This window comes from Anser anser (assembly GCF_964211835.1).
Source record: "Anser anser genome assembly, chromosome: 5".
Lineage (NCBI taxonomy): Eukaryota > Metazoa > Chordata > Aves > Anseriformes > Anatidae > Anser > Anser anser.
Window position 1 is genome coordinate 11,432,854 of NC_139725.1, and position 25,626 is coordinate 11,458,479.

General features: G+C 38.4%; 1 protein-coding gene across 15 annotated transcripts in view; it reads left to right on the forward strand.

The window, feature by feature from the left end:
- LOC310900307 (uncharacterized protein) overlaps positions 1 to 25,626 on the forward strand; it is a 178,942-nt gene that overhangs the window by 76,013 nt on the left and 77,303 nt on the right. For 4 of the 15 annotated variants that reach the window (XR_014584995.1, XR_014584996.1, XR_014584997.1 and 1 more), the window contains exons 1-2: positions 8,831 to 9,141; positions 12,422 to 12,507. Coding sequence is in view for 4 of the 15 variants with exons in the window: in XM_083838077.1 (XP_083694203.1) it covers positions 12,422 to 12,507 (86 nt within the window). In the remaining 11 variants the exon portion in view is untranslated. The other 11 variants (XM_083838077.1, XM_083838078.1, XM_083838079.1 and 8 more) reach the window with 8 other exon arrangements.

Genomic DNA, 25,626 nt, shown 5'->3' on the forward strand with positions numbered 1-25,626 from the left:
TATGTAAAAATCTCACATTTTTGTTTCAGGAAAAGTAGTTTGCCATTTCCGTGTGCCATTCTGCATATCTGCCACATAGACAGCTATAGTAAACCAAAAACGATGCATATTTATTGAAGTACTTGAACTTTCATGTATGCTACTGTATGGTATAGGTCCTTTGATAGTGATGTGACATGGAAATCATGCTATAATCGTTTGAATGGGTAGACTGAAATTCTCTGTATGCTCTATCCATGAAGTTCTACATGAAGCTGATATTAGTGAGTGAATTACTGTGAAAACTGGGTGTACATAGACTTTTTTGTTGTTTTCTCATGAACGTTACAGGGAAATTATAGAAAGAGTGTTCTGCAGTTAGGTTTTCTATTGTGTTGCTTGGGAATTGTCACAACCAGCAGTAATAAAGTTGTTGACTTTATCTGCCATTGAGCAGCAATACATAATGTTCCATAAGGCTTTCTAGAGCAACTGCTTAGGGTGTAGAAACAATTCTTTTTAGCTTGACAGTTATGGATTTGTAACAAAAATACCACCTTTTTATGGCTTATGCAAGTAAGTTTTCTAAATTCATATTGAAAAGAGCAAGAGAATGCATTCCATGGGCAAAACTAGACTTCATCTTATGGCTGTTGCCCTGGTGAAATATTTTCAGTAAATTACAGTCTTTATGCCGTCCTTGGATCTTCTGCAATCTCAGCTGCCACTGCTGTATAATGTACATTGATTTTTGTTTGGTATTCAGACAGAGAGAAAGCTGTTTAATCATTTGGTTTCTGACTTGTTAATAAAAAATCTGTCTACTTTAATAAGTTTATTTTTGATAAAACTACAATCTCTGCCACAGTTTGACATACTTTCTTATGTTTTTTAAAGTAACAAATGATGCTGAGGATGAGACAATATCACTGTAATTTCTTCTTACCAAGTGAATGCCTTCATGATTTGCAGTGCTGTTCAACATACAGAGAATTAAAGCTACTTGATCATTCTCCATAAGAACTGTAAATAAAGTTTTACAGTTGTCCCACATCAAGGGAAATGAAAGAAGAAAAAGGCAAGAGAGACCTCTGCTCATTAAAAAAAAAAAAAAAGAGAGAGAGAGAGAAAAATCTAATAATGCAGAATGACATGCTTGTTCTAAAATGTGAACATTTTTTATATCACTAACAGTTTTCCACTCCATCACATCTCATTGATATTCTGCTTCATTAAAGTCTCATGATAGAAAAGCTATTAATATGCAGAGGTAATTTTATATCAGATCGGGGGAGAAAAAAACAAGTCTAATAATATAATTACTGATGTTATATGATGGGAAATCACTAATATGATTAGAAGTGCCTGACAGATTATAGTAAGAGATTTGATAAAGTCCACCTGGGTTTGGAGGAGTCAATTGATCCAAGCCCCAGGTACTGTAGGGAAAAGGAAATAGAGGAAGCAGCAGGGCAGGACTCCAATTAGGAGATCATAAAACAAGCGTAAATCATTTTTTTTAATGTGTCTGCAGCTGGTTTGCACCTTGTAGCAGAACTCTTCTCTATGTTAAAAATATTCCTCCAATTTAGCATTTGGTTCTGTAACAATGCTTATGTGACAATGCAAAGACACTGTCAGTAAGACAATGGATTACATTCTGAAAAACTCCAAAAATTTTGAGCAACATTTGCTGTTCCATATTTCATTGACTATAGAAGAAAATGTAGTCCACAGAGCCAGATAAATCCCCTTTTTCACTTCTACCAGTGTAAAGCTGAAAGACCTATGGTGAAATTTTGGGACAGCAATGCATCCAACTAAAATATGTTTAAGATAGAATACATTTAAAAGATTTTTTCAGTGTGAAGGCAAAAGAATTTCACCATTTGAGATGTTCAAACTGCATCAGCTTACTCAGTGGGCATGGATTCTTCAGGCATGTGTAAGAATAATTTTTAGACAAAGAAGCTCAGAGTGTGTGAGCTAATAGCTCCCCAGAGGTACCTTGTGCACAGCTTCTATGTTGCATGATATACAAAGGCTTGACTGAAAATGCAGAATTTTCTAGATTTTGTGAAGTCCCACAGGAGTGAATTTCTGCTACTATTTTCATGTAGGTGACAAAATGGTTGCTTAGAAATTTTTTAACGTATTTTATATTTATAGCTTAAGGAAGATCCTGTCTGACACTCTATAAACATATTTTGTGTTTCTCGGTTGGTTATTTATAACATAGTATGTTTGGCATTGTGGAAAGTTTGTTAAGCAGTTGTGATACAAATCAATTAAAGGAGAACCATGTTTCAGAGTATCCATTGATAACAGATAAGAGATAAGCATATTAACAGGGGAGAAGACAAAACTGAACATCAGAATAATATAGCACAGGAAGAAACAAGATACTATTTTCTCTAAATGGATGGATATCTGCATAGGAAAGCTCCGCATTCATACTGATCTCAATTGTTTTTTTTGCATTATCAGAGCAGACTGAGAACAACATTTTTCAGATCATTATCATTATACGAACATGGTTCAATTCAAAATAAGATATTATGATCTTTGATCCCTTCCGCCCAAACCCACTGATTCAGTGAGATATTTGCAGGTCTGGCCTGATTACATTGGCTACAAGATTTATATATTATTTTTTTCTCAAGCAAGATTCAGAAAATGGTGTATATTCCTTTCATTATTGTGCCTTTATGCATTTCAGCTGCTTCTTAGTGGTAAAATAAATAGTGTAGAGACATGGTGTTGGATCATTTCCTGCAGTTGCTAAGTTATAAGTACAGTTCTTGGCATGGTCTTGCCTCCTGACAATCAGAAAACTCCCAGACAATTCCCAGTCTCAGTTTGAGGATTAGCATGAGCTAGGGACTAACAGGAACAGGTAATTTGACCACAACCTCTCTGTTCTGGAAAGAAAGAAAATTTAACCCTACACACATGATCCATACATTGCCAGGTAGATCCTGGTCCATTTTTATGTACTAGTGCAGTTGAGGCAACACTAGCATTAAGAGTCTAATCAAGTGTAGAACAGCCTCATTTCTCATAAGCATCCAAAAGTCACAACTCAAAACTCATTGTCTTTTATGAAGATTGAAAAATAATCTTTTTTTTTTTTTTTTTTTTTTAAGCCAAAGATTCCATAAGGTAGTCTTTTGTTTTGTAACAGTCTGTGACTTTTTTTTTCCCCATCTTGGTTTAAGTTTCTGGCACTGCATCAATGCAACCTTATAACTATGGGCCTACATATATTAATTATAGAGTAGCTACCAATTATGACATAATATGCATATGGCATACACAAAAAACAGTATTATACAAAAAAAAAATTATCCACAGAAGAGTTTTGGACATCTGTTTAAGAGATACTTGTCTTTGATAAAATCCTCTCCTCTATAGAGTCTTTGCATGTGCTGTTCCACTTAAGCCCCATTCGTGCTTCCTGCCTGCAAAGAGAGGATTTTAGACATCTGGTCAGAGAATCCTCTTTTATTACAGACTTTTGAAATGTAAGAGAAATGGTGCATGCTACATTCCTTTACATTTGCTTCACCCAATTGGTCTAGCTGTTTGCAGTTGTAGCAGGTAGGTAAAAAGCACTAGATTTGTTCTTCCTTGGCCTCTTCTATTGCTATCATGTAGCTGTTGTTTAAATCCATAAGATGAAAAGTCTCTACTTGTGTTTTCCTTCTGCTAGTTCTGATTCCACTGTGTTGTGACTTGATCTCAGATAAGTGATTCTCTGGACTTAGTGGACATGACCCTGGTTTAACAAGCAAACCAAACGTAAACCTGTATTTGTCCTGCCAAACTCAAGGTGTGACAGAAAGGGTCATGGAGCCTCTGAGCTTTAAAATGGTTCTTCTTTTCTTCTCACAGGTTACAGTGCGCATTTTAACTCTTTCAGGCTGATGGCTAGCAAAGGAAATGCCCCTTCACGGTTGGAAAACATAGTGTATCATGAGCAAGCAAGGACCTGAAACTGAAAATAATAATTTGCATGCTAATCCTGGAAATCTCAAAGTTTATTTCCTCCCCAGACACAAAAAGTTATAAGAAATCAGACCATCTAGGTAAACCTCTGCTGAGAAACTGTGCCAATGAATGATTCCTAAATCATGTTTTTGCAAATATTGTACCGAGGAAATATGACATGACTGTGAAGAGCAATTATTTTGCTAGAAATTCATAGTTTATTCCACTGTGAGATATGTGCAATAATTGTGGATCGTATCTTCACCTATGGACAGACTTTACATAGCAGAGATTAGGGGACAAGGAAGAAAAAATTCCTTGATACAGCATTTTGAAATGCCTGACAGATTATGAAGTCATGCAAAGGTTTCCTATCTCTTCAATAAAACCTGAAGAAATGTGATTAATTCCTTTTGCTTCCCACAGAAGCGTGTATTCTAGAATTAATATCATCAGAGATATGTTTCCTTTCATCTTACTGCCATGAAACACTGCAAATAGCCTGGCTCTGTCTTCCTGAAGATCTCTTTACAGGTATTAGAAAGCTGCTGTTCAATCCCTCAGAAGTTGTCTTTTCTCCAGACTGAACAAGCCGTTCTCTGTTCTCTGTTTCTCCTCACAGAGCCAGTGCCCCAGCCTCCTGAGCATCTTGTTGGCCCTCTGCTAAATTTGCTTCAGTTTCTTGATGTCTGTCATCAACTGGGAGTCCTAAAACGGGATATTCTAGACTATGCTTTTGTTGCAAGGGGTTATTTCTTTGCAGGACTTTTCATTTATCTTTGTTGAATTTCATGATGTTCCTGTGCGTCCACTTCTCCAGGATGTCTAGGTCCTTCTGAACGACCATCCTGCCTACCCTGGCATTGAGAGCACCAGCTGGGCCCCATTTATAGTCATCTGTAAACTTGCTGAGATCCTTTCTCCACCTCTTTCCGGTCATTGGAAGAAATGAGTGAACACTGACAGAGGTGTTAAACAGGACAGATCCCATTACAGTCTCCTGAGGTGATACTTTGGCACACTGTAGACCCCTGCCAGGGGGTCTACCACATCCAGGTAGAAAATGGCCATTAACTGCTTCCTGCTGAACCCTGCCAGCCAGCCAGTATTTTTAGTTACCTAGCTGTCCACCTATCCAGACCATAATGTCCTAACTGGACTACAAAAACACAGCAGCAGACAGCATTGAAACTCTTGCTAAAGTCAAGGTAAACGACAGCTACAGCTTTCCCCCTGTCCACAAATCTAGGCATTTTACTATTGAGAGCAATCAGGTTGGTCAGGCATCGTTTATCCTTGGCAAGCCTATGCTGGCTGTTCCTGAGCACCTTCTTCTCCTCGCGGTGCCTGGGAATATGGCTTGAAAGGACTCGTTCCATGATATGTTGCAGGTGTTCAACACTACCAACTCAGAAGTCCTTTATTACAATCAAAAATGAGATATATATCTGCTTAAAAGATCTAGGCGTTGTGGTTTTTATAGCATTTTATAGCAAAATATATCTATTATCCCTCTTTTTTTTGGATACTTCAGTAATGCAGATGCTTCATGTATGATATTTTCTGGTCCAGTAGTCAGCAATAATGAAAGCCAGGTAATTGAACCAAGCATAATATGCTACTTGTCACTTTCAAAGCTTTCTAATTTTAGTGTCTGAGAATCTCATATACGGACTCTCAAATCAAACAAGCGGACACCTTCCTGCTGGAGACAGGGTGAGAATTTCCATTGAAATCCTAAGGGTATTTATGGGAGTTCTATTTAGTGATAGCTGGCTTCTGAGTGATATTTACCTAAGCTCTCCTTTTTTATTGGTATTTTCCAGACTGCAAACATAACAGAAAGTTCTGTCCATGTGACTCCAAGATATTGCAGGTGACTGTCAGCTTGATGCAGAAATTCACTTTGTCTCACTGCATCACAGTTTATGAAGTACAATGCAAATTCTTTGGTCTTTAGGGCATGTCATTTCCATGTCCAGTTTTTGAAATTAATTTACACCATTGCAAGACAAAGAAAGTGGAAATTTTCCTGCTGTCATACCCAGTAAGTATGAAAACTCAGTTTATGCCATTAAGGTCATGACCAAGTATCCCTACAGCCCAAATAATAAAGTTTAATAATCATTCTCAAGAAAAGTCAACCAGACAGTAAATCCAGATGGTAATTTAGCACAATTTCAGGGACGCTCTAAGTTACAGAGGCTGGAATACTCCCTTGATGCAAGTCCTATGATATTACATTGCAATTTCATGGCACGTTCCTTCACCGCAATTTCCTTTTCCCAGTATGATCATTTCCCCCGACATGGGAGACAGTGAACTGTAGCATATGGATTTCCCAGTGTTTATCATTCTCCAGAGGGTAGCTATGAATCATCACAAGTCCATAAAGAATCCAGCCCTTAGTGGCAGAGATTCAGTGTTCAGCATATGCTTCTGCACAGTTATTGACGGTGGATGCATGGTCTAATATATACTTCTGAAGCAAGGCTTCAATGCTTTCTTTCTAAATCATATGTAAAGATATTTTTGGCATGCATCCATCCATATTCTGTCTGAAACAAGTTGAGGAAAGAAGCTGAATGTACTTTGGGAATTTTGTTTTGAGGAGATTTATACTTAATGGAGCTGTGGCTGCCAAAATTACTTTTTAAAATGTATGTTAAAAATAAAACCTATATGTATCTCAGGTCTACATATAACTGTTTTCTGCAGAACATAACCTACTAGTATGTCCTGCCAGAATATATGATACACCAATTTTGCCTCTTCTGATGGGGTAAATTCATGTCTGCCATATATCCCTTATAAATATTAATTGGTATTACTCCAGGGATGAATTTGGCTGCTTAGTACAGGAACAAGCCTGTTCATCTGGATGGATGTGCTTCCTTGAACACTGGCCAATGCCTAATTGGCCTAATGTCTGAAAATGCCTAATGTCTGAAAGGCAAAAGAAACTTTTCCTCATGAACTTGTTTAACAATATCACAGGTTCATGGGGAAAAAGAACGTATTTTCCTATGCCCATTAGTATTACTGATGACTTCTTCAGATGCAGAATAGAAGCATAATTTTTCAAAGGAAAATACAAGGTGAAAGCACTTGTTCTGAGTTAAACCTTTTCTGAGAGAACAACTGGGAAGAATTGGAGGCAGCAATCAGAGGCAACAGTGAGAGGCTGGGCCCCTATAAATCAGTTGGACTTGACGTAAAAATGCCTTGGGAACCAAAATATAGCCCTAAATGTCCTCTAAGGGCTTTCTGTGCACCCAGCATTTCCTGCGTAGAAAGGTAGTTTGTCTTTATCTTTATGCATGGCAAACTCATGGGCTGAGTTAATGAGAACTAAAGACTGCTTATTAGAAGCTGCTTCTCAGTGTTTCATGCAAGTTCATACATATTAGCTAATTTAAACTAGAATTTCAAGGGTTCACAATACTTCACCATGTATAATTTTTTCTCTGAATTTTATTTTTATACATATCTGGTCAAAGAATATTCATGAAATACTGTATTCAGAGATTAATGGCAAAATATAGTGAAATCAGTGAGTAATTTTCTTTAAGTAGAAAACTGGAATGATAGTCATACATTCTGTAGTTTCGCAGAGGGCAAAGTATGAGGATACTGTTGAAAGCATTATACATTAACAGCAGCAGGTGACACAGACTCTCAGAGGTGCCAGAGCATGTCTTGGGGGAGAGGGGGGCTGGAAGTATTACAGCACAGAAAACAGCTGTCTCAGGAAATCACACAGCAGATATAGGAGTCCATTTCGCAAAAGAGGGAAATAAATAATAATATTATTAGATATTTTTGATGAGAGATCTCTAATTTTCCAGTTTTTGAAAAATCAGGCTATTAAGATCAGCTGTTGTCTTTCGTCTCCAAGACTGTGCTCTCACCAAATTAAAATTAAAACCTAAAAACATCCAGGGAAGTGCAGGGAAAAAAATGAATATATTATCATCATCCATTTTACTTATTTGCTGTCATCTGTAGGATCTAAACATTATCTCAGCTGCTGAAGATATAGTTTTCTAAGGTCTAGCTAACTTTAAGCTCTGACATAACCCTTTACTTTAACTATTTCCAGAGAAAAAACGGCCAAAAATGAACTACATGCTGCTAATATGTCTATGTGCATTAGAAGATACAGCTAAATTAAGTTGCCAGTACATTATATAAAGCAATACTATTCCTTTAATTGATACTTATTTTCATAGTGTCTTCTTTCTGATTACTGGACTGACTCCAAGAAAGGACCATCCTGCAGTAGAAATGGAATGGGCAGTTTTCTGGGTTATATGAGCCTGGGAATGGAGGAGCAGCACACCTTTGTTTTAGCAGACAAGTTATGACTGGTTGCAATACTTCAGTGGCTTCCCTAAGTCATTCACAGTGACCCAAGACTGAACCCAGGACCATGCCACAGCTGCTCTCCCTGTGTTTTTTTTTTTTTAATTATTATTATTTTTTGTTTTTATTTATTTTTATTGTGTGTTCAAAAACACACCCCACCTATAGATAACAGCATCTGGTTTTCTACAATGCAGCACCAGTGGCTGTTTCTGATCTGAAAATAACTCTTCTCAGAACAGTGAAATAATAAGATTTAGAACAAAACAAGTAACAAGTACCTTAGGAGCATGAGCTCAGGTAGGGACCTAACACCTATCAGAGCTTCCAGCTGATTCTAATACTTTCTTCTCTCTAATTACAGCCTCTGTTACCAGCCTTCCCTTTAGTTTCAGCAGTGTCTAGCAGGTGAGCTTCCATCACCATGATACAACTATTGGATGCAGCATTTTGGGTGGAGCTCATCAGCATGCTATATATAGAAGCAAGCTCCATCAGCCTTACTTTGTTCATTAGGTCTTTTTAGTGATGATTATTTTAGAGGGAACTGGTTCAGCTTAAGGTATATTGGTGTCTTTGGACAGTTTGTTAAGATTTAAGAAGGAACGAAGGCCTGAGTTGTTGTCTTATGCTGCTGGAGTACACTTAAGAAAATTAGATGGTGACATTATGTGTCCAGAGGAGTGGATGTTTTCCAGCTCTATATGTTCCTGTTTTTTGTTTTGTTTGTTTGTTTTTTGTGGCAATCTACTTGCTGAAAGGAGTGGAAACAATTGTGGTAGTCTTGAAAGAAGCCAAAAAGAAAAGGTTTGTTAGCAGTTACACTAATCTCTATGCATTTCAGGTGGCAGTAGCAGCAGCTACTATTTTGTTTTACTGGTATTTGGACAGGCAACCTCTGAAAAAAAGGAGTGGGGCTTATAACTATCATAGTTGAGGCTGTAGCATACTTTGAGTGTCTTGGCAACAGAGAGATGACAGTAACACAATGCTTAATGGTGGCTGGAAAGGATTTGTGTTCCTAGAACGCAGGGGACCAGGAAGATGTCCACAATTATGATTTGATAATGGAGGGAGATCCTGTGTTTATGTTGACTTATGAGCATTTATTGTTGTTTGCATTCTGGTATTTCTAGACCTTAGGACATATTCAGGCTTAAGAACATAGTGAAAGGTAGTCTTTACCGCAAGACTTAATTCAGTGTAACAGAGATGGAGTGTTCTTCTGGAGAATGCTGTGTGTTTTTTATACTCGTGTCTCAAGTGAATGAGCTGTTTTACAATACTGTAGCTTGTGAAGTTCCATTGTAGTTAGTGTTTCATGTAAATGCTAACTTGCAGTAAAAGGAAGAAAATCCATTTTGCGCTGCAGTTTAACTGTTTCATTCTTTCTACTGTGTGGACCCCATTACAAGACCCTCGTCAGGCAGGACAAATTTCCAATGTGCAATAACCTTCTGTCAGGGAAGAGTACAAATATCCTATTTCTTGAAAGGGTCTTGTCCAAATTTCATTTAGAATAAACAAAACAGTTGAAAGATTAGTATCTAAGTAGCTTTTTAGTTGATTTGCTTCCAATGTAAAGAGTGATGACCAAGGTGACCATTCTGTAAGAGCAACAAAATTTTGCATTGTTCCTCTTGATGTGTGAAATGCATGCAAAATTGTTTGAAAAGTGCAAGTTGATTAGTAAAAGAAAGCTTGCAGTAATTGTAGTGAAATCAAAAAAAGAACTAAGGAAGAGCATTGTAAAGAATACATTTAATTGTATGTAATTACTTGACGTATATTTCAATCAGAGGAAGAAAGGGAAAGGAGCATGCTAAATGGTGTTTGTATGGCAATTATGCTGAGATGATTTTCCCAAATGACTGAACTTGGTGTGAGTTTTGAATTAAAAAAATAATAATAATGTCAGTTGTTTCTAGCTGCTTTTAAAAATTGTTATAACTTTTTCTTCACTGTGATTAGTCAAAACGCTCTACCCTGTCCTTCACATACATTCGCATGTTTGATAAAGTTCACTTTCTTTTCTGGTAATACTCTGCAAGCAAATTATGTAGAATACAAGTCCAGCAGAACTTGAAACATCAACACACAAGTAAAAAGCTTTGAGCCATATGATGCTGCAGCCATTTAAATGTGCAAATGCCCTAAAACTGAGCTGCTCAGTTGAATGAGTTTTTGACATACCAAGTTTGATGTCTTTGAATGAATTACAGTCTACTTTAAAGTAAGGATATGTGTATTGCGGAGGAAAGTGGAAGCAGTCTGTGAGCAGGGTTCCTGGTGTGAATTCAAATGCTCTTGTCTCTGTACAAGTAATCACAGTTGACTGTGCTAAATCATTAATAAATTGAAGGTCACATCCTATCCATCACTTTAATCTGTTTCCCACGGGCAGTAAAGTTTAGAGATGTAATAACTTGTTCTATTTTATAATCACTTTTTATACTGGAGAAGTTCATGCAAATGTTTTCCTTTTTGGGCTTAGGGTTAATGCAGGAAGATGATGTTACTGGTGACAAGCAAATGAGTACTGGTACAACTGGGGTGAGGTGGGGGATTAGGACGTTCTGAGAAGTTGAATGATTTTTCTTGTTCTCCTGGCATCATCTGCTAAGCACATTGTATGTTTTTAAGGTGGTCAAGAAAATGCACAGTATTAATACCCAGAGATGGTGAAATCTGAATGTAGATGAGTTCTCTAAGTATGCATCTTGGTGTGCGCACCATCAGGAGATGTCACTGAGGACCATAGATGGCTATTTTAACTGGAACACTTGTAATTTACAATGCTATTTTGTGCCTCTGAACTACTTTTAATCCAGAAAAAAAGTCTCGGACTTGTACTGAAGTTACATTCTGAAAGATATATTTACATTCTGTTCTGAGGCTTTATCAAATCTGACTTTGGACAGCACTGTAGCAGCAGCAGTGTAGAGTTCAAAATACTGCTGAACTTTTTAGCTGCCTTATGCTGAGCTACCACTGTTGCAGATTCACAGACTGGTTTGGGTTGGGAGGGACCTAAAAGATTATGTAATTCCAACCCCCCTGCCAGGGGCGGGAACACCTCCCACCAGACCAGGATCCTCAAAGTCTCATCCAGCCTGGCCTTGAACACTTTGAGGGATGGGGCATCCACAGCTTCTGGGAAACCTGTTCCAGTGCCTCAGTGCCCTCTGAGTAAAGAACTTCTTCCTGATGTGTAACCTAAACCTACTCTCTTTTGGTTTAAAGCTATTCCCCCTTGTCCTATCACTACTCTCCCTGGGGAGTTCCTCCCCACCTTTCCTGTAGGCCCCTGTTAGGGGGTGTGCTCACCACAACTGAAATATATTCTCAATCCTGGGTGCTTGTAAGAGGCATGAGTGCCTTATGCCAAATTCTAGCCTAAATTCTAAACCAAGTGCAAGTGTGAGACTGTGATGCCTGTCCTGGCTTGTGCAGGTTGAAAGGTTAGATGATTAAGTCTAATTCTGTTGTGGCCTACATGGCCCCCGCTTTTCCCCCCACCTTTTAGGCACATGTTCCCAAAAAGGTCCACTGTGAGGAGCTGTTTTCTGTCAGTGGACAAATCGTGGCTCACAGTAAAAGCTGTTGTTGACTTACTGGGAATATATGCATTTTCCTCTTTCTGCAGCAAAAGAACTTAGGGAGCTTTTTTAGAGAATTGAAGAGTTTCTTTCTCTATGGCTCTGCTAAACAGATCAACCATGGTTGATGCCACGAGAAAACGTTTTAAGGTTCTCCTGGCTACAAGACAGCTGTTGTCCCCTGCCTCCCCTCCTGATGAGTTTCTGCAGCATACAGTGGGCTGCATAAGTATACATTTGTCAGAATGTGGACACATATTTTAGGTAAAAATGCATGTACTTCTTATTTACTTGCTGAGGAGTGCTGTGGAAGCCTTCATATATATGAGTGCACATGGGACTTGTGTGTTTTTCATTGCAGTAGCTGACTTGGCAAATACTCCAATTAACGAAAAACATAAGGGGAAATGGAAAACGTAGCCTAACGTTTTATTTCTATGTTGATGCATTATGATGATTCCTTTAAAATGTCTTGTCTTATTCTTCAGGGAGCCCTTATCTGCATATGATGTTCACAAAGGGCCTGCTGGAACATCCAAGTCCAGTCTGCACTTGTGAAGCACCTGCTCTGCAGGTAAGTTTTCAAAATAAATTTGTTTCTTTCAGTGGTCCTGCAAGATAGAGATCTGGAGAGAAAACTGAAAATAACAAACCCACTGCAGTGTCATAAAGTATGTTTCTCATCTTCTCTAAGGATGAAACATCTCAGTGATAAAATACAAAAAGTTGATAGATGTCAGTTTTGTATGGAAATTGTATGGACTAGGATGTCAATTCCCACATTTATTCAAAAGGAACCTGCATGATGTTTCCATAATGTGATGTCTAGCTCACATGTGCTGTGTGGTAGCAGTGACCTTCTTTCTGCTCTGGATTGGTAGTCTGGCTACAGTGGAAGGGCTTAGAGAGAGGGTTGCAAGCGAGAGGAGCGCTGCAGCATGTAGTCCTGTGGGAGCGCACACTTGCTAACAGGATCCTCTGCTCTCGTGACGTTCTTCCTGTTCCACAGCAAGGCAGACTTCATGTGGGGATCTGAAGGGTGGAAGTTGACAGTGTAAAAAGTCAGTGCAAAACATGAGTCTTCTGCAATTAATAGGAATTTGGAATGGGCACCTCATCAAGGTGATTTTTTTAACCTTATAGGTAGTATAGGCCTGTAGTTTTTATGTAAACTGGATCTGTTGTCCTTATTAAGGACAAAAGGGTGAAAGAGAGAGCTTAAGAAACTGAGCCAGGTGTTTCTCTCCAATTCCTTGGTGAAATTGCCTCTGCCCTGAGGTAACAGGGTCAAGTGTCAAGATTTTATTGAAATAATAAACAAGAAAGCAAGAGTTAAATGTCCATGTCAGAAAATCACTGCAACTTTGTGAGGCTGATGAAGAACAGATCAAATCAACTTCCTATCACAGTAGCAGTAGCTTGCCTAATTCAAATTTCTACTGTAAAAAAAAAAACTCTACGTGAAATCTGATGAAAATATTTTATTTCTGTGAGAGTGTAGTCCTTTCTTAACCTTGTATAAAGAAATGGAAGAAGCAATTGTTTTCCTTTTAACCAGGACTCTTATCGATAATCCACCCAGAAATGGGACATGATTTCTGCTGGCAAAAGAAATGAGCAAGTCATTATCCAGGATTGATGGTTAACTTAGCCATTTAATGATGTATAAGAGGAGCTAAATGACTTTTTTTGGTTTTACAGTTTGTACTTGCTGTTTATATTTCATTATTGTTTAAAAAAAAAAGCTATTATTTGCGTTTATCTTGTAATACATAATCTTTGTAAGATGAGAAAGATGAGTAATCACTGGTCATATCAGGTTCTCATTTTCTCACCTTCACTCTGGGGACTTCTACTAAGGAGAGGACAAATTCCTTCTGGGATATGTTGATGCTTGCATTTTCCAGTGAAGTTATGCTTACAATGTTCATATAGAGGTGAACCCAAGCAGTTCTTCTCATAAAGCTTCCAACTGTAACCGTTCTCCAGAATGCTTTGACAAATAGAGCTGTGGTTTCTGTACAGCTGAAACCAAACAATGGAGATGTAATGAAACTTTGGGTTCTGTGGATATCTCCTGACAAGGGATGGCTGATTTGATGTAAGGAGCTGATCAGATGGAAATAATCAGTGAACCAAATATTATACTTTGCAGTGTGTGTACAATTGCCTTGGTAGCTTTCAAAAGAGCATATTTATCCTTGTAGTTGGGGATTTTAAGAAGTTCACCTTGTTCTTGTGCCTCAAAAACGATCTTCATTCTTTAAGCCCAAGACATGTTCATACTTTGTAGATTTAGTAAAATAAAAAAGGGCTTTTTTCTTTGTGGATGTCAGGTCTTTGGCAGTTATATCTGTCAATGTCTGTCCACTTGATATATGTTGTTGTAATTGGTCTCCAACTTCAAAATAACCAAGTTTAAAAATAAAAAAAACTGTGAGGAGAGAATACTGATATTATCTGTGAGGGAAGAATTGAGCTCAGAAGTGAACTTGGAACTGTCCCTCACCATCTTTTAGAAACTGATCAGCCTATCCATCCTCAATCATGACTGACTTCAGTGCTGGGCAGGAGAACTAATTCCAAATGGCAATTATTGAAGAACCAGTCAAAGTAGAATGATCTGTGTTTATATGTTAACATTTCTACCGGAATGAGTTTCTTTTGCTATAATACTATTGAAGTTTTGAGACCTGCTAATGTAAACTTATATCAGTATGTAACTGTAGCTGTGTTCTAGTCCTGTTCTGTTTGGCAACTTTTGCTCCATGCTATACCTATGTCAAAACAGGTTCATCGGTGAAATTTGCTTCTATGTTTTTTTCTTCTGAAGGTATTCATCTGATGTATTTCTTTAAGGTTTATTACAGACGAACATTTAACTGCTAGTGTTCTCGTGGTCAAATAAAACATAACTAAGCTCCTGGAAAAATGGACATTTTTTTTAAAAAAAAGGAAAGGAAGCTTAGGTCTTTAACAATAAATTACCTTCTGTGCTGCTTGTCTGTAGCCTTTTTTTTATTTCACTCTAATGGAACACCATGTGTCTAAGTGGGGACATATTCTCTAGTACTGTGTAATTGAGTGGTATGTGACTTAATTGGGATGCATGCAGAAGTGGGTTTAAATCAAAGAGTTAGGGAGCAAGTGAGAAGATAACTCTTCATATCGCAGTGTACTAGTGCTGGGAAGGTTGTCATGGAATTTCCAGACAGATTTTATAGAGGCCAGAGGTCTAGGTATTTTGAATACACTTCAGCCCAGCAGAGCCTCCTTGGCATGTTCTCTGCTGCTGTGGCAGTGTTAAATTTTGACAGTGTTTTACAAGTGAAACAAGATACTATAGGAGTGGTGTCCTGACATCTGAAACAAGGTACTATGGTGATGGTGTCCTGCCATCTGAAACAAGATACTACAGGGATGATGTCCTGATATAGATTGTGAAACCTTGACCCCTTTGTTTTAGCAGCAGCATTTCCAAGAGGAAGACACCACCCCACACACACTACTATTTCCTATATCATCGGGTCAATTATGATACTGAAAATGGCTTTAGAGGATGTATGAATTGAAGGTCTCTTTTGCCCCTAGGCGGTAGGGGTCAGCTCAGCTGCTGGTCACTTTTGGTCTGTGTAGTGTTATAAACAATTTAAGTTTGTGGTAGCAAACTACCACCTTGATTACTAATCTGACTCCTCCTTTTCAATTTTTATTTTTATTACTTGGAGATCAGCCATTGAACTGTGGAGGCATTCAACTCCCAGAGCCTTGGGAAGGCATGCTATTAGTGAAAGTTCAGTAATTATATTTTATCATGAGACCTGGAGTGGTTTCTTTGTGGTGGTGATCTTAAGAAGGTGCTCACTAGGGGACCAGTGTCTTCTTCCTTGCAGACTTCTGAGGATGATGTTTGCTAACAGTGCCAAAAAAATCCACAGGTTCACTGTATGTGCACAGATTTTTTGAACAGCTGCTGATGGGATCCTGTTAGAATTGCTTTTCCTTCTGTCTATAATCAGCAGAATTCCTCTGCCTCAGTATTTTGGGTGAGTTGACCCACTCTAAGCACCCACTTTACTTCCCGTCTTTGCTAGGGATTGTGTTCTTAGTGACACATCACCAAGAGAATGGCTACCACAATAGGTACCATCAAACTTGTCACTTCTTCCTTTCCTACTTCTTTCCCTTGGTCCATAAAAGGTTTTAGCCCTGACAATATTTCTATTCGGTTCATGTTCTAACAAGTCTCGTGTTAGTTGTGAGGTGGTAGCACTGAAGCTGCTGACCGTGCCATTATTATATGATCCCTTGACATCCCTCAAATATCTGAGAAGGTAGAAACCATGAACTTTTTACGCGTTGTGAGGTAAACTGCAAAATCGCTTTCAGGAATTAAGGCAAAGCCTTCAACTAATTCTGTTCCTTTATAGGCAGAGAGAAAAATTTAGGTGGCATTGACTGAAATCCAGTTGAGGTAATTTTGCAAGACTGCTTCTAGGGAAGAAGCAAGAGTTCAGCCCCCCAAATGGATTGAAAGCAGACTGTCTGCAAGCAAGTGTTGAACCTGGAGAAAAGATCTGGGTGCTTGTTAAGCTATTGAAGGCTCTATCTGACAGCTGTGCTTCATGAATATAAAAATATGTAAAGCAAGAGGTCTCTCGAGAAATGGGTACTTGACTGTTCATTGGTTCTTTCTAGTGACATTTTAGTGCCAAGGATGCTTGATATGAGATGAGGCTAGGGATATAAATAGGAGGAGAGGAATAATTGCATACTGTGAATGAGGAAGGACTGTGGTGTTCTAAAACGATTTCTGCTTGGCTGTTAGGATGCAGAGGTTTTGATTTTTCTACCTTGGATGTATTTCAGGGTGGTGATACCACTTAAATGTTCTCAACTTGGAAACCAGAACTATGGCTGGTCTAGTTGTTAGACATTAGTCTGTTGAATCTCTTTTATCAGGTTAGTTTTAATATAAGTTCCAGGCCTTGATCTTTTATCCCTTTGAGGAGTTGGTGGTTCTATTAAATTGAAATCAATCTCATAATATGATCTTTTATAGCTTTTTTTTTTCTTAACATAAGATGCCTTTGGTTCTTTTAGTCCCTCTGTGGAATAAATGAGGATAGTTCTTTTTTAAATAACTAAGGTCTGAGGCTCTAATACCTGTCCTTTCTCAGCTGGACTCAATTACTTTCATACTTATTTTTACATTCTCTTTCCATGGAGAGGCATTGATGTCGTAAAGTGTGTCCCTCCTTTTAAGATTCTCATCAGTGAGGAATTATATTAAAGTAATGAGGCAGAAATTAGCTGGGATTAAAGAGTTATAAAAAGGGAAATTGCCAAAAATGAGGAGGTTTTCTATGAGCACAAGTATCTAAATACAGTCTTCGTAGAATAGCAATAAAATATGATCTAGTGATAATAAATCTGTAAAAGGAAATGGTATTTGGATATATTCCCCATTTTCTTACTGTGATAGAGGAAATTGCAAGAAATTCATCGCTGTCATCACAAAGTCATTCCTTCTGTTTATGATTGCTTTGCTTAGTGTTACTAAAAATTAAAATTGGTTTACTGAAAAAACCTGCTATGAACCAGTCAGAGCTCACTCATCTCCTAAACAATGTTATTACATATCCTGAACCTCAGGAATGAATATAGGAAGGTGAGGGGGAACAGGCAGGCCAGTGAGAGCATCTGCTGAATGTCTGCTCCATCTCCCCATTTTCACATGGAAATAATACATGACAGTGTTTCTTGCACGTTCCCTTCCCTTGTAAGTTATTCCAATAACCACAGTGGTATCAACCTAGCGTCAAAACACAGGGGAAATCTTCATAATGATGAGCTTTGTGGATATTTAAAATGGGGGCAAGCTCCGTCTCTTCTTTGATAGAAACGGCAAGGAGAGGTTTATCCAGCCATTCTTCATCTTGTTCAGATTGTGTTGCAAGAAGAGCTTGACGAATACCTCAGAAATCAGCTACTAAAATCCCTGCCTTGCACAGTGAATAGTCATACTTCTACCTTTCTTGTGTTATCTCTAAGAGACTCTTGCCTTGTTGCATATTGCATGCACAAACACTTATCAGAATAGGTTGTCTTCATTTGCTAATATTACATTTTCTTACGTGTAAGTCTTCTTGAAATAGCTGTTTATCTTCTGTTAATGAAACAAAAACAACAACATAACTGATCTGCCCGATCACAACTGTCTTTCAAAGAAGAAAGGATGTATTTTTAATATTTCTTGATTTGTTTGAAAGCTTAAAGTTGAAGGTAACTCTGAATCTTGGCTTTATGACATGTTTCTATATCCATGACCTATAAACTGTATGCATACCTGGTTATAGCTCTGGTCCTCTGATACACACCTACACCACAAGATGTGACCAGGAGATTCATTGTGCTGTCTGCTGTCCATTGAAATTAAACACGGGTGCTCAGGGAGCGGAGGAGGGAGCTTCAATGAAGTCTTGTAGATCACCTGAAGGAGATGATTGAGATGATGCCTGCAGGGTATCGTGTGAGTGAACATATGAATTGGACTAGAATTTCGTGGAAGCCTCATTAAATTAGGGCTATAGGCCAAATAAAGAAGTTCAATCATATGAATATACATGACGATGGAACGATTCACAATCTTTGGTTTTTAAATGACCGAAGAGGCATTGAAGAGGACTAAAGAGTATGAAGAGTAATGGGTTTTCTATAACATGATTAAATTTATGTGTGTAAGTTAGGCAGTGTAGTGCATTGCCCACCTAGTAAATTTTACACAAACTCTGCGCAGTATTTCCCCAAAGCACTTAATTCAGTCACATCAAAGCCTTGTTTTCCCATAATGCTATTCCTGCTTTTCAGCAGGGACTATCATGGTGACAAATTAGAACTCTTTAATTTTTTTTATGTTAAATTGTTGTCCCAGAAAATCTCTGCTCTTTCTTATAATGCAAAATATTTTTATTCTCGTCACAATAAGAAAAAAGTGGAATATCTTGCTCAAGTTACAGAACAGGTGAGGGTAAATTATTAAATAGAAAAAAGGTATATATTTCAATAGAGACAGGAAATGGAAGACTTTGGACCAAACATTAACTATCTAGTGGAAACAATCTGCCAGCCACAGTTACAGTAGCTACTGTTACCCTGTTATAGCCAATTTATGGAAGAAATGCAATCATGCTCACAGTGCTACATGTGAGTAGGGCCAGTGCTTAGAATGGCTTACAGGTATAGTAATGGACATGTTTGGAACAGGGATGTTTTTCTGAATGTATTGAAATACAGTATATTTTATTTCATTCTCCCAAACTGTTAAAATATGCTATTGCAGCATGAGTAGCAGTGGTACATCTGCATCATTTTTGTTGAGTAGAGTTTTGCATTAATATAACCGGGGAAAAACCTTTCTTTTAATTACTATGAATCCTGGTTCATTGTTCGAGAACAATTTCCGATGTGGTTATATTAAGACTAGTGTAGTTACCTGTGCACAAACTCTAAAGTTTATCTGTGAGAATGCAGCCATAGTCCTGTTTTTTTCCCAGAGGTATTCAGTCCTGATGTACCTGTATATGTATGTAAACACTCACCTGTGCCTGCACCCTCGCAGAGAATATGCACTATGTATGCACATGCATTCGCCTACACATCCTTATAAAATATATATAAATACTTAGACATTATTTAAATTCTTTTAATATGAATCTCTCTATATGTACCTGAATATATGCAGGCCATATATGTGAATTTACGGCATACGTGCATTTATTCCAACACACATTTGACAGGATAGCTAGGACTCTCTAAAATAGATGTTTGTGCTGGGTTGTGAAGGAGACTGTTGCACTCATTCAGGGAATGCCTTCCCAATTTCACTATTTGCACTGCCATATTTCCATGTTTTATTTTTTTATTTTTTATTTTTTGATTATTTGATAAGTGGAAGAAATTAAGTTCCTGATGTTGTGTGATATACCCATGCCCTCCTACCACAAGGAAATAAGTATGTAAAGAGAAATACATGGGGAAGAAGCAGCCTTTCTGCCCCAAAGAGATGATAAAGGGGTGATAAGGAAGCCTTGAGCAGCTCCTCCCTTGGTGATGTTTAACAGCAGGAGCAAGGCTTTGCTAAGTGGTGGATCCTGAGGGGAGTTGCAGGTGGGCGTTAGCCTCACAAACGAGATGAGACGTTAAAGGACCTGATGTGAAGAACTAGGAATGATGCGTCTAGGGAAGATAGTGCTGAATGCGATCTTAACTGTGCACTTGACCTACATTTCTTCAGTGTTAAAAACATCTGTTGTGAGTTATATATACATATTATTATTATTTAATCTTGCTTCATAAAAAATCTGCTTCAGATTAGACAGGGAAATAGTACACATCCTTCAAATGAGTAATTCTTACAGCTCCACAGTGGACCGCTTTTTCAGACTCCACAACGGTAATGCTAACATGGTTCACTTCCTCTGTGTAATGATATCTGATTTACAGATTCATAACACAGTGAAATAATTGTTCTAGTGATCAGCAGCGGATAGAAAATCCCCTTGGCATGCAGCAAGAAAACGGGGAGAGCACGTAAAATCAAATGCAGGCTGAAACAGCTTGTAGTAATAGCGATATCTGTACCTTTAAAAATAGCAGTTGTAGTTAAAGGACACAAGCAGGAAGTCTGTAGGTAGAAATAATGTGATTTATTAAGACTTTATTTTATGTGAACAGGCATAATCACAAAATGCATGTGCCAATATATGTAGATAGATTAATTTTAAAATGAAGTAAAATGATTTCTGAAAGCAAAAAGTGAAAAACAACACTTTTATTATATTGACTGGCATTTAATTATTTAAATGCCTAATGTGCATTTTGCTTTTGGATAATTAGTTGTCATTTTCCAAAAGCAATTATATTTTAAATGTTACCACAGTTTTTTGAAGGGAAACTTAGACTTTTGTTCTTGTGGTTGAATCGGTATTCAGATCCAAGACTTGCACAAAATGTGTTTTCCTCAGAGGAATATGTATGGCAAAGAGTGGTAATACATGGGCAGGGTTTATCTCTCTCTGAAAAAAAGAAATGATAAATAAGAATTTCTAGTCAAGCTATCACATGCTGCTGTGCCAGGTACAAAGTGATTCTTCTGACTAACCTCATACTACGTGAACACATTGTTTCTCCTATACCTGCAGAACTTCCCTCTCTGTTATACGGATGAAAATGGGGTTGCTTCAGTTCTTGTACAGCAGTTTCCCCCATGTGGCTTGAACTTGTGTCCCTCTGCCAATTATGTATTTACTTAAATTATTCTACTTTCATCCTGTTTTAGTTCCTAGGGAAGATTACTCTCCAGTGCGGGTAACAGTTCAGCTAGAAGTTCTGAGCATAAATGAGGGAAGTTAAAATTATCATAGCAAAATTTAGATAACAATACATATTTTTGCTGTGTAGAACACCTTGTAGTGATAGCTACTGTATGGTATGCGGGCCCAGTCAAAACACAGGTGATCTGTTGAACCGTTTAGAATTGCAGGGAAATTTCTGAGAATTCGCTCATAATAGGCTTGGAAAGGAACAAAGATGAAGTAGCACCACAAGCTTTGTGTTCCAATGCTTTCCCTTTCTGCAGAAGTAACTAAACCATGACTGCCCACTGCAGAGTGCTTGGTGTACTGGTAGCAAGGGAGTGCAGAGTGTTCGAATGAAAGAATCAAATCTGGTTGGAGGCCGGTCACTAGTGGAGTCCCCCAGGGCTCGGTACTGGGGCCGGTCCTCTTTAATATCTTTATCGATGACCTGGATGAGGGCGTCCAGTGCACCCTCAGTAAGTTTGCAGACGACACCAAGCCAAGTGCGTGTGTCGATCTGCTCGAGGGCAGGAAGGCTCTGCAGGAGGATCTGGATAGGCTGGAGCGATGGGCTGAGGTCAACTGCATGAAGTTCAGCAAGGCCAAGTGCCGGGTCCTGCACCTGGGCTGCAACAACCCCAAGCAGAGCTACAGGCTGGGAGATGAGTGGCTGGAAAGCTGCCTGGCCGAGAAGGACCTGGGAGTATTGGTGGATAGTCGGCTGAATATGAGCCAGCAGTGTGCTCAGGTGGCCAAGAAGGCCAACGGCATCCTGGCCTGTATAAGAAGCAGTGTGGCCAGCAGGTCAAGGGAAGTGATTGTGCCCCTGTACTCGGCTCTGGTGAGGCCGCACCTCGAGTACTGTGTTCAGTTTTGGGCCCCTCGCTACAGGAAGGACATGGACGTGCTCGAGCGAGTCCAGAGAAGGGCGACCAAGCTTGTGAGGGGTCTGGAGAACAAGTCTTACGAGGAGCGGCTGAGGGAGCTGGGCTTGTTCAGCCTGGAGAAGAGGAGGCTCAGGGGCGACCTTATCGCTCTCTACAGTTACCTGAAAGGAGGCTGTAGAGAGGTGGGGGTTGGTCTATTCTCCCACGTGCCTAGTGACAGGACGAGGGGGAATGGGCTAAAGTTGCGACAGGGGAGTTTTAGGTTGGATGTTAGGAAGTACTTCTTTACCGAAAGGGTTATTAAGCATTGGAACGGGCTGCCCAGGGAGGTGGTGGAGTCACCATCCCTGGAGGTCTTTAAAAGACGTTTAGATGTAGAGCTTAGGGATATGGTTTAGTGGAGTACTTAGTGTTAGGTCGGAGGTTGGACTCGATGATCTTGAGGTCTCTTCCAACCTAGAGAAATCTGTGAATCTGTGAATGCACCCAGCTCCCAGGAATGGGAAAACGCAAAGTCAGGGCTGCTGCACATGCAAATACAGCATTCAATCTATTGTCTCACAAAGTAATGTATGGGAACTGTTGTCCACTTGTGGCATCTTTCCTGAAGGTCTCATAAGTTGTTCTATACCAAAGTCGGATTAAATGAAGACTTTTCTAAGCTATGTGTGCAATGAGGAGAGAATACCTTCTAGTAAAGACATTCACTTGCAATGTCAGAAACCCAAGTCAAAGCCACATTTAAATTGGAGTTGAATTTGGCTTTTTTTCTGCTTTTATCTATCCACTTGGAGTTTTTTCATTTGCTGCAAATTGATATTCACTGGGCCAGAGAGTGCAAGTGCGATTGATAAGAGCATATATATATATATAAGATACGTGTAATATGAACGTTCAGTTCCTGCATTCTTAAGACTCAAAAGACTTCAGGACGGTCCTAATTATCACATGTATTTTAGAGTATGTTAAAAAAGCAGCAGTTAAATATGGAGGGGCTCTGTCTATCGTATTCTTTTTGCTTATCACAGAAATGGAGCCGAGGGCAGTAGCTTTTACATGTCCTGCTGTGCCACAGCACAGAACGTGGAAGTTTGCCGGTTAAGATTGTTTTGGTTTTGATGAATAAACCACACAAGAGCATTGAGCCAGGCTGCTGCTGGCTGTTATATTACCGGACAAAATGCAGTGCCATTCTTCATGTCCAGATTTGTTAAGACTTTGTGTTTCTTTCTCATTGGAAAGGTGGCAGCATTGGCACGGTACGCGATGTGCCTAGTACTGAAGGATGAATGGCTGTTTTATTACCCCTAGATCTTCCTTGGAAATATGTTCCCTAAGGACGTGGTTATACAGTTGAATCGTTCTTGGGCAGAGTGCAGGACTTCCTTCAGAAGCGTATGCCTCAAATCTAAAATGAAACTTCATGCTTAGACTTTGTAGCAAGACTGTTGTCCTCTCCTTTTTTCTTATGACATCTGTAAGGGAAGATTACAGGAAAGCAGGCAAACATCTAAACTGTTCTTAATTGCTATTTATACTGCCTCGGCAATGATGAGTTTAGCTATATTCCCACTTTATAAATGACATATGTAATTGGGTTAAACAGAATCACACACAACATTTGTTGGTCAATTACCTCTTAAATTATGTATGTTTTCTTAATTTGGAAATGCAATTTTTCTTTCACACATAAAGCTCTTTTCTAAATATGTACTTAGTATATCTGAAATGATTACTTGTATTTGTACACAGAAGCTAAATTGAATAGAGTTTTTCTATTATGTGTATACGTTTCTATAATCAGGAAGACACCTTTATTTCTGTATGTATGGGGTGTTCGCTGAATAATGGACAGAGAAATCAACGTGTGTGCAATTCTTAGACAAGGAAAATCTGAAAGCTAAATGTGTTCAGTCAATATGCTCATTATGTATTAAAGTTAATATTATCCCAAGGCTCAATTATTTGAATTTATTAGAATTTCAGTAAGAATGTTTGTCTAGGTAAATGCATTCTTGCCTGACACCTTTAAATACATGTAACATGAAATCTCGTTTTACAAAAATAATTGATCTCCACCATGAAAACAGTAACTAAAAATGTTAATAGTTTTACATTTGCTCTCTCAACAAAACAATGTCAAAACTAATCTTACAAAAACATGCATGATATGTATGATCACTATCTGTTTCACAAACCTTCACTTTGGAAATATCCTTGAAAAAGTTTGTGTAAATGTCTGGTTTCTTTGCTTGTTTAAATTGATGTTTCTCCACTAACGCTACTGTGTCTATGCTGATTTGTACCAAATAATTTAGTACTGGATTTTTACTGTAAACAGCACTGTTCACCCTACAGAGAACAGTGTTTAAATGTGCTCAACATATTTAATTTTCCCAAATTCAGATTTGGGCATGAGCCATAATAAACAGTAGTATGAACTGGCAAACATTTTTACTTAAACACTATTTTTTCCATAATGTCAATTTATGATATGATATTACTTGAGTTAGAAATTTCAATGTCTAAGCTTTTGAAGAAATATTATTTTTGTATGTCAGTGCAATCTATCACTTTACCGGACTCAATCACGTATCTGCATTACTATACGGGACAGAGGATCCCCAAGAACAGGGAAGCTTGTAAATTGTGTTGTACAAGAAGGATTCTGAAAATAAAATCAAATGCAATTTGTTATTACAGGTTGACTCTTTGCTAAGAACAAAAGTGATACATAGTGCCATAAAAATATAGTTATCAGCATTGTAATTTTCTACTACATAAAATGCTAGAAAAGCTACAGGATGGAGCTGATGACAGATCATGCAAGCATTATGCTAGTTTATTTTTTTGAGATGCACGGGGATTTTCTGACATACAGTTTATACTCACATCTATCAACGTGCTGTTTAATGAACGCTTTTGTTTAGGGTCACTCAAAACTGTGCTCCCCTCGGTCTCTTAATGGCTTGCATTAGCAAGTGCATGTCATCTGGAGAAAAATTCCTTCAAGTGTAGTTTGCTCAGAAATGTTTGCACTGTATTTCCATGTTTTTTTCATTGTTTTCCTCATCCCTCTTTTTCCTCAGCAGCTTTGATGAACATAGCAGCGTTCGTCCATTTTAGAGGTTGTGAACAGGAGAATACTGTCTTACATGTTTGATTGCCAGCTGTTTTAAAACAGTCTTACTGAGTTGTTATGCAGTTTCATTATCTCACTATCTTTCCTCTATAGTGTATTAAGTTTTTATGGAGGCAAAGGAGAAAGCACAATGAATTAGTTTTAGCAGTCAAACTCTTTATATTTAAGTGCAAATTAAAATTTATTTCATTGTAGTGCTGTAGGTAGGTCTTGTGTCTTCAGGTCGCAATGTCTTGACAGTTATTTCAGTGAAACTAATATCTGAGTGGCCTAACTTTGATTATTTTTACACAGGGGAAACATGC